Source organism: Phacochoerus africanus, chromosome 2, assembly GCF_016906955.1.
Source record: "Phacochoerus africanus isolate WHEZ1 chromosome 2, ROS_Pafr_v1, whole genome shotgun sequence".
In the NCBI taxonomy this organism is placed as follows: Eukaryota; Metazoa; Chordata; class Mammalia; order Artiodactyla; family Suidae; genus Phacochoerus; species Phacochoerus africanus.
In genome coordinates this window covers 164,396,002-164,410,263 of record NC_062545.1, presented here as the reverse complement: position 1 = coordinate 164,410,263, position 14,262 = coordinate 164,396,002, and the positions used below count along the sequence as shown (strand labels likewise).

At 39.0% G+C, this 14,262-nt stretch overlaps 1 protein-coding gene across 4 annotated transcripts in view; it reads left to right on the top strand.

Moving 5' to 3' along the window:
- MALT1 (MALT1 paracaspase) overlaps positions 1 to 14,262 on the top strand; it is a 64,172-nt gene that overhangs the window by 41,676 nt on the left and 8,234 nt on the right. For all 4 annotated transcript variants that reach the window (XM_047767042.1, XM_047767041.1, XM_047767044.1 and 1 more), the window contains 4 exons: positions 2,594 to 2,797; positions 11,292 to 11,469; positions 12,256 to 12,330; positions 12,920 to 13,047. In XM_047767042.1, the coding sequence (XP_047622998.1) occupies positions 2,594 to 2,797; positions 11,292 to 11,469; positions 12,256 to 12,330; positions 12,920 to 13,047 (585 nt within the window). The remainder of the gene's footprint in view (positions 1 to 2,593; positions 2,798 to 11,291; positions 11,470 to 12,255; positions 12,331 to 12,919; positions 13,048 to 14,262) is intronic.

The following is a 14,262-nucleotide window of genomic DNA, read 5'->3' as shown; positions in this document are numbered from 1 at the left end:
ATGATGTAAGCCAGCAATGGCAAGTCCTCTGCCTCCCATCACTCCAGGCAAATTGAACTGAATCCATCACTGTATTGAGATTAGCTCTGAACTTGGATAGGGTTGATGGGCTCAGGAAAAAATGCACTGAAATTTTTCTGTGGAGTAGCCAGCTCAGAGTCCTGCTATTATAGTGGGTAAATTGGTGTGAGAGTATGTTTCTAGTTTCTTTGTGTTTAATTTTTTATTTTACATCTCTAATTTAAGGAGAAAATTATTTTTTTAAAAAAGAGGAGGAGTTCCTGTCGTGGTGCAGCAGAAACGAATCTGACTAGGAACCACGAGGTTGTGGGTTCAATCCCTGGCCTCTCTTAGTGGGTTAAGGATCCAGCGTTGCTGTGAGCTCTGGTGTAGGTCGAAGATGCGGCTTGGATCTGGCGTTGCTATGGCTCTGGCATAGCCTGGCAGCTACAGCTCCAATTAGATCCCTAGCCCCTAGCCGGGGAACTTCCGTATGCCATGGGTGCGGCCCTAAAAAGGCAAAAAAAAAAGAGGAAATACAGAGATGGTAATAAGTCTCATACTGCCTCCTATTGAAATGCATCTTGAGTATTCTCAATGTTTTTTGAGTTTTATTAAAGCTAATGGTCATTTAATAGGAGCTTCATGTCTCAATTTATTTATTTATTAAATAGTAATTTGCCTTTTTTTGGAATAGAAGATCATTTGTACAGGATTTGAAGTGACTTATTGAATTAGAAATATGGCTATCATTTCATTTTTTCAAAAATGTGCATACTCATAAGAACAGGCAATTTGCAAGAAATCTCTGAAAATGTAAATATAAAACAAAGATGCTGTGACATAGAAGTATTGAGCCTTTTCACATAGAGGGGTTTTTTGCCACTTTGAGAGTCGCATTGTTTGAATTGGTGCTAGTCTTTCTCCAGACTTTGTTTAACCCTAGACTTGAGTGTCCTGTGGAAAGAAGAAATTTCTGATATTTTTGGTGATATTTAATATTAATGATTTGAAACATCTAAAATTACATTACACTTTGTAGATATCAAGTCAGCAATGTGATTATTTGTGTCTGTTTCAACTGCAAAAGAGTGGTATTCATATTAATTTCTAAACAAACTACTTAACAGTCCTTAGTGACAGAGCATGGTCACCAAGTCCTGGCCAGCATCAGAAGGAGGTGGCTCTTCAGCCAGCTGGCCAGGACTGCCACATGCTCTCGTTCCACCTTCCCTGCTGCTCCTGGTATCTCGGTCACAAATTCAGACTGTTTCGTGTGCTGCACACACCCTATTGCCAACCCTCGGGAAAGACGTTATGACAGGCTCCTACTGTCATGGCACCATCTCTAATCTTTAACCTTTAACCACACCCCCGACTGGCAAAGGTACAACTTTGAAGACTTCTTAAACCCTAAGCTGTGTTCAGCCTTCCACAACTCTTTTGGACAAGCTGTATGCCAGATTGAGTGAGCTTACTTTTAAAGTCATGTGTGGATCTTTTTGCCTCTTACAAACAGAAAAATTCCTCACCTTTGAGCGAAGCCTCAGTGCACTAAGGTCAGAAAATGAACTGTGCAATATTCATACAAAAAGTCTTCACACAGCCCTAAGGGAGCCGCATCTCACCCAAACGGGAAAACTTTAAGAAGCTAAGAGAAGACAGTGCATCAACTGAAAATATAAAAATATAATATTTAGGGAATTTTCTGGTGGCCTAGAGGTTAGGAATTCGGTGTTGTCACTGCTCTGTTGTGGATTTGATCCCTGGCCTGGGAATTCTGAGTACCGCAGGTGCAGGCAAAAAAAAAAAAAAAAAGGACAGTATTAAACACCTGCTTTCCTTTCCTCTTTGTTGTTTCCCCTTACCTGCTCTGATGTGAATTCCTGTCCCTCTTTTTGGTGTTTCTTTTGTTTGTTGGCTTCTTCCATTGTCAGAAAAATATAACCTAATGTGATGGTTACCAATTCCAAACATTCCTTATTTGCAATTTGCTCTAAAAATCTAGTTGAATATTATATTCTTTCCATCAGTTGTAATTCAATAAAAGTATTACCTCGATATTAGATACCATTATGCTTCACATACAGCTAATATTCTTTGCCTAGTTCTCAAAAGCATCAATTAAGCTTAATTTCAGTTATTTGATTTCTTAGCCTTTGTATTCCTCAGTAGAGTATATTGTCTGCTACATAAAGTGGTAGCACATGGAGTTCCCATCGTGGCACAGTGGAAACGAATACCAACTAGGAACCCTGAGATTGCAGGTTTGAATCCCTGGCCTCGATCAGTGGGTTAAGGATCTGGTGTTGCTATGAGCTGTGGTGTAGGTCGCAGATGTAGCTCAGATCCCACCTTGCTGTGGCTGTGGTGTAGGCTGGCAGCTACAGCTCCAATTGAACCCCTAGCCTGGGAACCTCCATGTGCCACAGGTATGGCCCTAAAAAGACAAAAAAAAAAAAAAGTGTTAGCGCTAAAATGAAATTAAATAATAATGGAATCTTGTAAAGCATACTTTTTCTTATAATAATGCCATTTCCATAAGTTTTAATTTTTACATCCCCCTTTAAATCCCCCCCCCTTTTTTAAACAGCAAAGGACAAGGTTGCTCTTTTGATAGGAAATATGAATTACTGGGAGCACCCCAAGCTTAAAGCTCCTTTGGTGGATGTATATGAATTGACCAACTTGTTAAGACAGCTGGATTTCAAAGTCGTTTCCCTGTTGGATCTTACTGAATATGAGATGCGTAACGCTGTGGATGAATTTTTACTGCTTTTAGACAAAGGAGTCTATGGTAAGATATTTATCATTTTTGTTTTTATAATTATCCACTGTTCTTTTTGTTGTATAAGTTAAGAGTTAAACAGAGAAAAGTATGGTGAACACTTGCTGAATTGAAAAGTTTATTCTTGTGGAGTTCTCTTTTGCGGTGCAGCAGATTAAGGATCTGGCAATGTCATTGCAGCAACTTGGGTCATTGCTGTGATGTGGTTGAGTCCCTGGCCTGGGAACTTCAACATGCAGCAGGTGCAGCCAAGAAAGAAAAGTTTTATTCTTGTAATAAAATATGGCTTGATCTTCATTCTATAGCTCCTTATGACTCATTAGCTTGATGTCCTTACTCTCATGTCTTATTTTTGTCAAAACAACATTGTCCTTATTAGAATTCTTACCTGTCTTGTGTGACTGTTTTGTTTTGTTTTTTGACAAGAGCTACAGTAAATACCAATGACCAAATAGCAAAATCCATATTCATATATGTAATGCACTATTCTGTGTGTGTGTGTGTGTGTGTGTGTTTGGAGTATAAAAGGTTATAACCAAATGTACATTCCACACGTTTCCTTTTTATAACTACTGCGTGGCATTTTCTGGTCCTTTAGTAGGAACTAAAATTTAACAAGGAAAGGATGGTGAGGGAGGCATATTGTAACAATCAGTAAACTAAAGTTCTATCCAGATGTAAAGATGGACCTCCACAAAAATCCTATCAGTAAATGTTTAATGGTTCTTGTTCTTTCATTTAAATGTGTTTAAGAACACCACATACATGATAGAGATTCTTTAAAGAGAGAATATGCTGGAGCTCCCTCATGGCTCAGCCAGTTAAGGGTCTGGCCTTGTCACTGCTGTGGCTCTAGTTACAGCTGTGGTACAGGTTCAGTCCCTGGCCCGGGAACTTCCACATGCCACGGGCATGGCCAGAAAAAAGCAACAAAATTAAATAAAAAGAGAATATGCTGTCAGTAGTAACTAATTTCTTTGGTAATGTCTTTCTGTCAGTGGGCATAACTGCAAGTATGGGATGGCCAGCTGTTGTGCTCCTGAGCTGTTTGCTGAGAGCTGTGCTTCTCGTGAAGTTACACTCTGCCAGAAAAGTGACATTTTAGGCCTGTTGTTAGGATGCCACCGATAAACAAAGCATCAATTTGGCTCCTCTATCTTTCCAATTATTTTACTTTAATAATTTATAAATTTAACCCTTTTATTTATAATTAGACTGATATGAGGAGGCAGGGTTGGTAGAACTGCTGAAGGTTCTCAAAGTGGAATTTTTTTTTAATGATTTTTATTTTTTCCATTATAACTGGTCAAAGTAGAATTTTTAATGGAAGAAAAAAATCGTTTTCAAGATTTAGCATGTTACTGTATATGGATGGGATGGGGGAGCGTCTTAAAATCTTCCTAAGATTTAAATGAATTTCTTCCTAGTAAGAACTATAGTTGTTACACAAATGAATCAAGGTAAATACCTAGGATTTGGACTTTCAGTTATTATGCTGACATTTTAACAACGTAATCTTCTTTATGAGTGATGACTCTGGCTGAATCCATGCATTTTTCTTATGAAAATATAGTAGGGTATATGATGCAATATTTTTTAGTCTGTAATAAGGCAGTTAGTTATTTTAACTTGGTTTAGGGAGTTCCCATCGTCTCTCTGCAGTTAGCGAACCCATCTAGCATCCATGAGGACATGAGTCCAATCCCTGGCTCACTCAATGGGTTAAGGATCCGGCGTTGCCGTGAGGTGTGGTGTAGGTTGCAGACGCGGCTGCTCGGATCCCACGTTGCTATGGCTGTGATGTAGGCCAGTGGCTATAGCTCCGATTAGACCCCTAGCCTGGGAACCTCCACATACTGAGGATGGAGCCATAAAAAGACAAAAAGACCAAAAAAAAAAAATTTAACTTGGTTTATAAGTGTACAGATAGCTTAAACAGGAAAAGGCTTCTAAAACTTCCCCAAAAGTAACGAGGTGAAAGGAAAAAAATATTAACCATCGTCTGCGATTGCTGAAGTATTTTTAAGTGTGAGGGGTTACGTGAAGAGTTTTGATTATTTATTCTCAATTCTTATTGACATTGTCGCTTTGGCTTTAAGTCCTTTGCCTTTTTAAATCTAAACTTACTTGTGCCTACAAACCTGAGAACCAGAAATATTAGGAGTTTCCTGGTAGCCTGGCGGTTGAGGATTTAGCATTGTCACTGCTGTGGCTCAGGTTTGATCCCTGGCCCAGGAAGTTCCACATGCTGCAGGCGTGGCCAAAAAAAAAATTATGTATATAAGTTTTGGCAAGAAGATTTCAGCTCATGCCAAAGCTTTGCCGCAATAAAAAAACGTCAACTTGAAATATGGAAAAAAGAGGCATATTAAAGCAAAATGGCAGCTTAAGAAAGCTAGAAAGATTCTTAAACACTACTGATTCATGTCTTAACAGGACGGCTGCATTATATTGAAGTATTGTGACTATCCCAAACATCAGACACATCTGCTCTCCATGTAAGTGCGGTAGAGGCCTGAGGGTGTAGGCGTTTCCCCAGGACTGTGCCCTCCCAGACAGCTGACAGCCCCAGGGGACCAGGAGCACTTTGGGGGGTAGGGGGGACAGAGTGCTAGGAATGTCATAGGTGGAAAACACAGGCAGTCATTTATGCCTTTCTGTATTATACTGCCTGTGGATTCATAGAAGAAATGCAAATTAACAGAACAGAAAAAAAAATTCATTTTAAACATATATAAACATTAAAAACACAATCTAAGAACAGAAATAACTGACTATACTACATGTCTTAGAAGCTAAGTAAGGATAAAGATTTCCAGTTGTCTTAACATAGTTAAAACTAGGATAGAGAGTAATTATTTGGCCCCATATCAACCCCACCCCCCAAAGCCTTTCTACATTCATCACTTGCTGCAGCTGAGCTGTGCTTTGATAGAGACAAAGATTAAAGGAGTCTGGTCAGAGTATGCAAAGCCTCACTCACTCTGGAGGACTCAGTCACTTCAGGGCAGCTTGGTGGTTAAGCAGCAGACCTGAGAGCAACCAACCCTGGGCTCAGTGCTCTGGCCTTTCTCTTAGTAGCTGTGTGCCCAAGACCAAGTTATTTCACCTTTCTCATCCACAAAGGATGGACAGACTAACTTAACAAGGTTGTTAGGGAATAGATAGTTATCCCTGTGCTTGTCATGCTAAAAGTGCTCAAAATACTATAGCTGTTACTATGTTGGAATTTCCTGAAGCCAAGTTTTTCTTTATTGTTAGGTGGGGGATTTGGATTACCTTCCACTTCAGGCCTCAATAGATAAATCCAGCTCTCATCTGTTATTACATATTAAGGTTTAGCCTAAGATTTCATTTGAAAAAAAAAAAAAGCGTTTTTTTAAATGATAGTATAATGAAGCCATGAAAAACAGTACACTGACATTTTTTATTTCCTAATAGTAAAGTTAACTAGAAAGCCAGCAGATTATAAAGAGACAGTGTAATATAGTGTAGTAGTTGATCTGGCTGGCATCTCACTTCCAGTTCTGTCACCTATCAGTCGTGTGAATGTGGGTGAGCTGTTAAACCTCTCAGCGTCTCAGTTTTTACATCTGTAAAAGGGGGTGATACTGCTAGTATGGGATCTGTGTTGTGAGGGTTATATGAGATAATAGAAGTCAAGCGCTTTGTTCCAGCCCTGCCTGACACTCAGTAAGAGCTGTGTAGATTGATGGTAATGCACGTCTGATCAGAGCCTGGGCTAGATGCACTGCAGCATAACTCTAGTGGGCAAGTCTTCCATTTAAACAGTTATTTTCTCTGTAGACAGAAATATCTGCGACAGATTATGTACTTGGAAATCATATTCCCAAGAAGTAAAACTCCCAAAAGCTTTTAACTCACAGGATCATATTTCTAACCACATTGAATCTTTGATGTTCTAAAAGATATCCCTTTTGTCCTTCTATCCTTGAATAATAGGGGAGGTTAATTAAAGGAAAGTGGAGATGGAATTTTTAAAATGTAGTGATTTGGTCTAGTTATTTTACGTAAAAATACTGAATCTCCTGCAATATAATTCACATGTAGACTTTGATACAAAGTGCTTATTACACTTTTCATGAATTATTCTGCAATGGAGAAACGGTATTTTGCTGTTAAGTGCTTTCATTTCAGTGATTGCAGAGCTGAGCATACAGTGTTGGAATACTGGGCCACACTTAGCTTTTCCTGGATGATGGAAGCTAGACCTTCCCTTTGGAAGTTGCTTTTTCCAATTTAAAAAAAAATGGATTAAAATCAGATCACAGATATGAAGGTGCTTTGAAAACTGTAAAAATGCTATGCAAATATAAAAATTAATGTTGTTATGATTACTTTTATCAGAGAAACTGTATGTAGAACTATAAAATGTTCATAAAAGCCAGTACGGGATTATTATTATTTTTTTTTCTTTTTGCCATTTCTTGGACCATTCCCACGGCATATGGAGGTTCCCAGGCTAGGGGTCTAATTGGAGCTGTAGCTGCCAGCCTATGCCAGAGCAACGCTGGATCCAAGCCGCTTCTGTGACCTATACCACAGCTCACGGCAACGCCAGATCCTTAACCCACTGAGCAAGGGCAGGGATCGAACCCTCAACCTCATGGTTCCTAGTCGGATTCATTAAGCACTGCGCCATGATGGGAACTCCCAGTACAGGATTTTAAGCCTCAGGGTGCTACTGCAGGATTTCCCAGCAGGGAGAGGCTGACGTGTGTTAGAAAGTAGGAGACCAGATGATAACCTGCCAGGGTTCTGAATCTGAGATAAGCCTGGAACCTCGGTGAAGATTTGGGTAGATGGAGTGGTGATGGAAATTTGAGCAGGGTCTTCGGCATTAAAAATAAGGGTATCTTGCTCTGGAAGCAGGAAGGAGACTGATGGGGAATAGTCTCCTGTAAGGAAATTTACACTTGACAGGGTGTAAATTTTACTCTTTTAAAGGATACAATTTAGTGGTTTTCAGTGTGTTCGAAGTTGTGCATCCGCCACCTAATGCCAGAATGTTTTCATCACCCCAAAATGCAACCCCATATCCATTAGCAGTTAATGCCTCAATTCTCCTTCCCCAAACTCTTGGCAACAACAGCTATACTTTCTGTCTTTGGATTTGCCTATTGAGGACATTTCATATAACTGGAATTACTCCATATGTGTCCTTTTGTGTCTGGCTTCTTTCCCTCAGCACAGTGTGTTCAAGGTTCATCTCTGTTGTAGTGTTATGTTTATGAGTGGATAATCTTGTGTGGATACAGAACACTCTGATTATCCATTCCTCAGCAGATGGACATCTTAGTGTTTTCCCCTTTGGGGATATTCTGAATAATGCTGCTGTGAATGTTCATGTACACATTCTCCTGTGGACACACATTCTCAGTTCTCTAGCATATTTACCTTGGAATAGAACTGCTGGGTCATATAATTCTAAGTTTCTTTTCCTTTTTTTAAATTTTTATTATTTATTTATTTATTTTTATTTTATTTTTATTTTTTTTGTCTTTCTGTCTTTTCTAGGGTATGGAGGTTCCCAAGCTAGGGGTCGAATTGGAGCTATAGCCACTAGCCTATACCACAGTTCATGGCAACTCCAGATCCTTCACCCACTGAGCAAGGCCAGGGATCGAACCCGCAACCTCATGGTTCCTAGTCTGATTCATTAACCATTGAACCATGACGGGAACGCCTTTTTTTTTTAATAGCCACGCCTGTGGCATCTGGAAGTTCCTAGGCCCGGGACTGAATTGGAGCCGCAGCTGTAGCAACACCAGATCCTTTAACCTACTGCACCAGGCTGGGTATTGAACCTGCATCTCCACAGCCACCCAGGCTGCTCCAGTCAGATTCTTAACCCACTGTGCCACAGAGGGAACTCCTTAAGTTTCACTTTTTGAGGAACTGCCTAATTCCAAAGTGCCTGCGCTATGGCACATTCCTGCCAGAAATAAATAAGGTTTCCAGTTTCTCTACATCCTTGTCAATATCTGTCATTACTTTTTTTTTTTTTTTTTTGGTCTTTTTAGGGCCGCATCCGTGGCATATGGAGATTCCCAGACTGAGGGTCGAATCGGAGCTGAAGCTGCTGGCCTATGCCACAGCCATATAAATGCCAGATCCGAGGCGAGTCTGTGACCTACACCACAGCTCACGGCAACACTGGATCCTTAACCAGCAAGGTCAGGGATCAGACCTGCGTCCGTATGGATCCTAGTCAGATTCATTTCCCCTGAGCCAGGATGGAAACTCCTGTCATTACCTTTCTGATTATAACCATTCTAGTAAATGCGAAGTGGTATCCCATGTTCCCAAATGGTCAATGATGTTGGGCATCTTGTCATGTGCTTATTTGCCACTTACATATTCTCTTTGAAGAAATATTTATTCAAATCCTTTACCCATTTTTAAATTGGGTTGTCGTTTTATTATTGTAGAGTTTATATATTCTGGATATAAATGTGTGTGAATAAGGATATAAACATGTATAAATAAGGATATAAATATCCTTTGACGGATATATGGTTTGTCCTTTTTTAATGTCCTTAGAGACAGATGAATATTTCCTCCCATTCTGTGGGTTGTCTTTTCACTTGATCTTCATTGCCTAGCAAATTGAACCCAGTCCTTTGCCATGATTTTCAAAACGCTTCCTATCTGTGCACTCTGACTTTCATTTACAGTGATAATTCGGTTTCTTGCCGGGACACTTCTTTTCAGCGTCCTTTCTGTTCAGGATCATTCCAGGTCCAAGCCTTGCTTGTTTCTGTGCATCCTGACTATAACATCCCTTGCTATTGCTCTGCCTTTCCAGGTTGTACCCTTTCTCTTAAGACCACCTGTTATCACTGCACCTCACACTGACATTCCTCTCTGCACTTTATTCATCTCATTCAGTGGTCATCCTCATCACAAATATGCCGACTTCTCTTTGTTTAACTACTAACATGAGCGGGGATGAATGAGCTGCAAGGTCCTCAGGGCCAGGAACTCTGTCTTTACTTTTTCATTTTCCTCTCTACCTACATGATAATATTCAGGGCTCACCTGAGGGAGAATAAACCCACACTGAATAAATAGGTGTGTCCACTTTTGTCATTTTTGACCTAAAATGGGAACATATCAAAGAATCATTTTTCTCATTTGAATAATAGTTCAAGAAAAGTAGGCCACCTGCATCTTGCCCTCTAGGACCAAAGGAAACAAGTTTTCTTTGCTCTTAAAAGACACCTTCTTGCTAGGGCTTGGGGCTGCAACTATAAAGAATTAGCTTTTTTGTTGGTTTCCCCTATCTAAATGCCTTTTTACTGTTTGCTTTAGAATACCACATAAAGAAGGCATCATATCCAGAATATTGGGAGCAAAATTAGTGGGCTCGAGACACTGCATGCTTAGAGGAATGTGTCTTCATCAAGTGTTCATAAGTATTTCTATCAAGTATTTTTTATGAGGGTCCATATTGATTTTTTTTTTTAACATCCAAAATGAACTTCTTTTCAAGAAGGTGTTCCAAGTGGTTTGGTGCAATTTGTCTAGTACTATTTCTCAGCAAAGAAATGACTCATCTTTTGAACATTAAAACTAACCCAAATTTTAGATTAATTCAGATTACAGGTGGAAAGTTAATGATATTTATTTATATCATAACAAAAAGAAATAACAAGCCATGAAATGAGATTTCCTTCTCTGCTTTATATTTTTATACCCCTTACTAATATCATAATAAAATATTATGGAATTTCTCACACCTGACATTGCAGTGGCTATTCATCTTAATTCTTTATTCCTTCATCCATTAAATACTCACTAAACCCCTGCTGGTACCAGGAATCACAGATAAATGTAGGACTGCCCTGAAGATTTTACAGAGAAGACAAATGTGTCAAAAGTCCTTAGCCTTTTTTGTTTTTAAATATGAGATAAAATTGCATTCCATATTGTACCAGTGGTAACAAATGTATAACTTTTATGAATTGAAATACACTTCAGGATAGCATCTTGATGTTGGTTTAAAATTCAGTACTTAAATGAAGACTTGCCTATTTTGGCAATTTTCAATGCAAATTCAGTTAACATTGAGTATGTTTATAGTTGCATCTCTTGTAAATAAGCTTGCATTTAACTTTAAGAAAATAAAAGTCAGAGTTCCCATCGTGGCGCAGTGGTTAACGAATCCGACTAGGAACCATGAGGTTGCAGGTTCGATCCCTGCCCTTGCTCAGTGGGTTAAGGATCTGGCATTGCTATGAGCTGTGGTGTAGGTTGCAGACGCGGCTTGGATCCTTTGTTGCTGTGGCTGTGGCGTAGGCCGGTGGCTACAGCTCTGATTAGACCCCTAGCCTGGGAACCTCCATATGCTGTGGGAGCGGCCCTGGAAAAGGTGAAAAGACAAAAAAAAAAAGAAAGAAAGAAAGAAAGAAAAGAAAAATGGTGTTCCTTTCATAGTGCTAGATGTTCAGAGTGCAATTTCTCTTTCTTTGCTTTTCAGGACTGTTATATTATGCGGGACATGGTTATGAAAACTTTGGGAATAGCTTTATGGTCCCTATTGATGCTCCAAATCCATATAGGTCTGAAAATTGTCTATGCGTTCAAAATATATTGAAATTGATGCAAGAAAAAGAAACGGGACTCAATGTGTTCCTGTTGGATATGTGCAGGAAAAGGTAGGCTGTCCAATCTTTATATAGCGAAGCTGTCTCATGTTAGTTAAATATCAACCCTGACAAGGTAGATCTAAGGCAAACCTGGGCAAGGAACCACTTAAGTTTGTGAATTTTATTATAGACTGAAACTGATTAAGAAGAAAGTTAGAGGAAAATGTATTTTTTTTCTGTGTATACCTGCTCTAGAGCAAAAGTGATGGACGAAAGGGCGTGGGTATTTACTCATACGAGAAAAGATGCAGCTCCTCAGAATGCCTTTGGATGTCTCCAATAATCACTGCAGTTGTTCCTCCAGGAATTAGCAGAAACAGCACCCACAGAGTGGGGGCCTCTAGTCGCTCTAGTTAGTTAGTCCTGGTCTTGCAGACATAGGAAGTTTAGCTGACCCATATGTTTGACGATTTGGATTCCATTGGTCTGCCGCTGTGTTATGCAGGAATAGAACCAATGATGATTCTACTCATATTTACAGTTTGCTTGTTCAGCTTTTACCAATCAAAACCCAATGCCAAAAAAAAAAACCCAAAAAAAACCCAATGCCCAAGTTCAAATGTAACTCCACTTCTAAAACTAATAAGAAAAAAGGATTCTCTGCCCTCTCAACAATGTAGGGACCCTGGATTTTTTTTTTGGTAAATATACTAACTAGATAAAGGAATTTTGAACATATAAATTTAAAATTATGTGGAATATAACAGTATCATATATTTTTCATTATTTATGCTCTTTTAAGAATGCTGTTTTAACTTTTCATGTTTACATCTTTCTCTCCTTCCATTTAAATAGAAATGACTATGATGACACCATTCCAATCTTGGATGCACTAAAAGTCACTGCCAATATTGTGTTTGGATATGCCACGTAAGAAAACGTCATGTTTATGTTGAAGATTCCTTCATTCTTTGATGACTTCTTTGGTGACTGCAGAGTAGAAGCCTGGAAATATCCATAGACATCTAGGCATTGATTTGTCTCCTTGATATTCCTTTTTTTTTTTTTTTTGTCTTTTCTAGGGCCGCACACATGGCACATGGAGGTTCCCAGGCTAGGGGTCCAATTGGAGCTGTAGCTGCTGGCCTACACCACAGCCACAGCAACACCAGATCTGATCCACGTCTGTGACCTACACACAGCTCACCTCAATGCTGGATCCTCAACCCACTAAGCGTGGCCAGGGATCAAACCCAAAACCCCATGGTTCCTAGTTGGATTTGTTAACCACTGAGCCACAGTGGGAACTCCATATTCTTGATAGAAAATTCTAAACAATTAACCAAGCACTTCATATCTTGGCATCTTCTTACCAAATACCAGAGCATTTGGTTCCTGCTTAAAGATTAACTATTTAGTTAGGATGTCATGCAAGAGGCAGGAGAATAAATGAGGCTCATCAGTATTTGCAGAAGCCACACATGACAAGCATTTGCTTTTTAAATGTCTTTCTTTTTAGGTGTCAAGGAGCAGAAGCTTTTGAAATACAGCATTCTGGATTGGCAAATGGAATCTTCATGAAATTTTTAAAAGACAGATTATTAGAAGAAAAGAAAATTACTGTGTTACTAGATGAAGTTGCAGAAGGTAAAATAAAAACTAAAGGGAAAGCTACTCAGGGTTCTCTGTTGGATAATTATTTTATTCCTGCTATTACTATGTGGGTTTGGAATTAGTTTTTATTTCATAAAACAACTTTTATATAATGTTCACGACATTCCTGTTTCCTTCCTTCCCTATTGGCTTAGTTACATACCATCTGTGTAGAATTACTTCAACTACAATATGAGGCTGACCCAGGACACAGTTGTGAAACAAATGAAGCTTAATCCTCAGAGCTTATTTTCAAAAAAAAGCATCTTTCAGAATCAGAGGAAACTGTACAGAAATTCTGAGGCCCTGTGGGAAAAAGCTGGTTTCTTTTTTCCCTTGATGAACTAGGCAGTTTTAAAATTCTGCTTCACAGACACAATCCTAGAAGCCTAACACTGCGTCCTCCAGTTCCTTCCGTTCCATCCTTCTCTGCCTGGTGTAGTGCTGTGCTCATGTCAGGCACTGAATAAGTACATGTTACAGCTGTAGCCTGATGTGTTTTTTTCGTGTCATTTTATAAATCATATCAAAAAGAAGGCAATTCTTTTGCAGCCTGGCTCACTAGAAAATGGAGTTTTATGGCTGTTCCAAAGATGGAGCTTGAGTATATGGTCTCTGAGTGTTTTATGACCCGCTGTTAGTCACTTTTCGTTTATTTTCATGCTTCTGTCAGTGTAGATCCCTTAGCTGGATCACTTGACTTAACCATTTTCCCCCTTGAGGTAGACAGCCAAGGCTTTGTCCTTCCCGTCTTCAAAGAAGTTCTGCTTTTATCTGCTTTACATATTGTGTGGGCTTCTATTTAAGAATCTCATTTGAAGAAAAAGTACTGGTGCTTAACAAAAATATTAAAGCCTTTAGAATATGTCAGTTATTTTCAGAGTGAGATGTGAAGGTGCTTCAAAGACTTAAAATGTTTTATTCTAGTCATAAAAAATGTTTTATTCTAATTCTAGTCTTTTATACTATTTTAAAACTTAAAAACACCAGTTCACCTATATATGGTGTATACTTTGTTGTCATGGAAATGGATGGCATCCCAGTATGTGCTCTGAGTTTATATTTGAACTTCTGGATTTCTCTTTTATTTTATTTTATATTTGAGCTTTGGATCTTCTGGGTAACTTAAAAGTATTCAGGAAAAAAGTACCCAAAGGTCATAGGCCATGTGTGCAAGTGAAACAAAAATATGAAATAAATTGGTTGCTG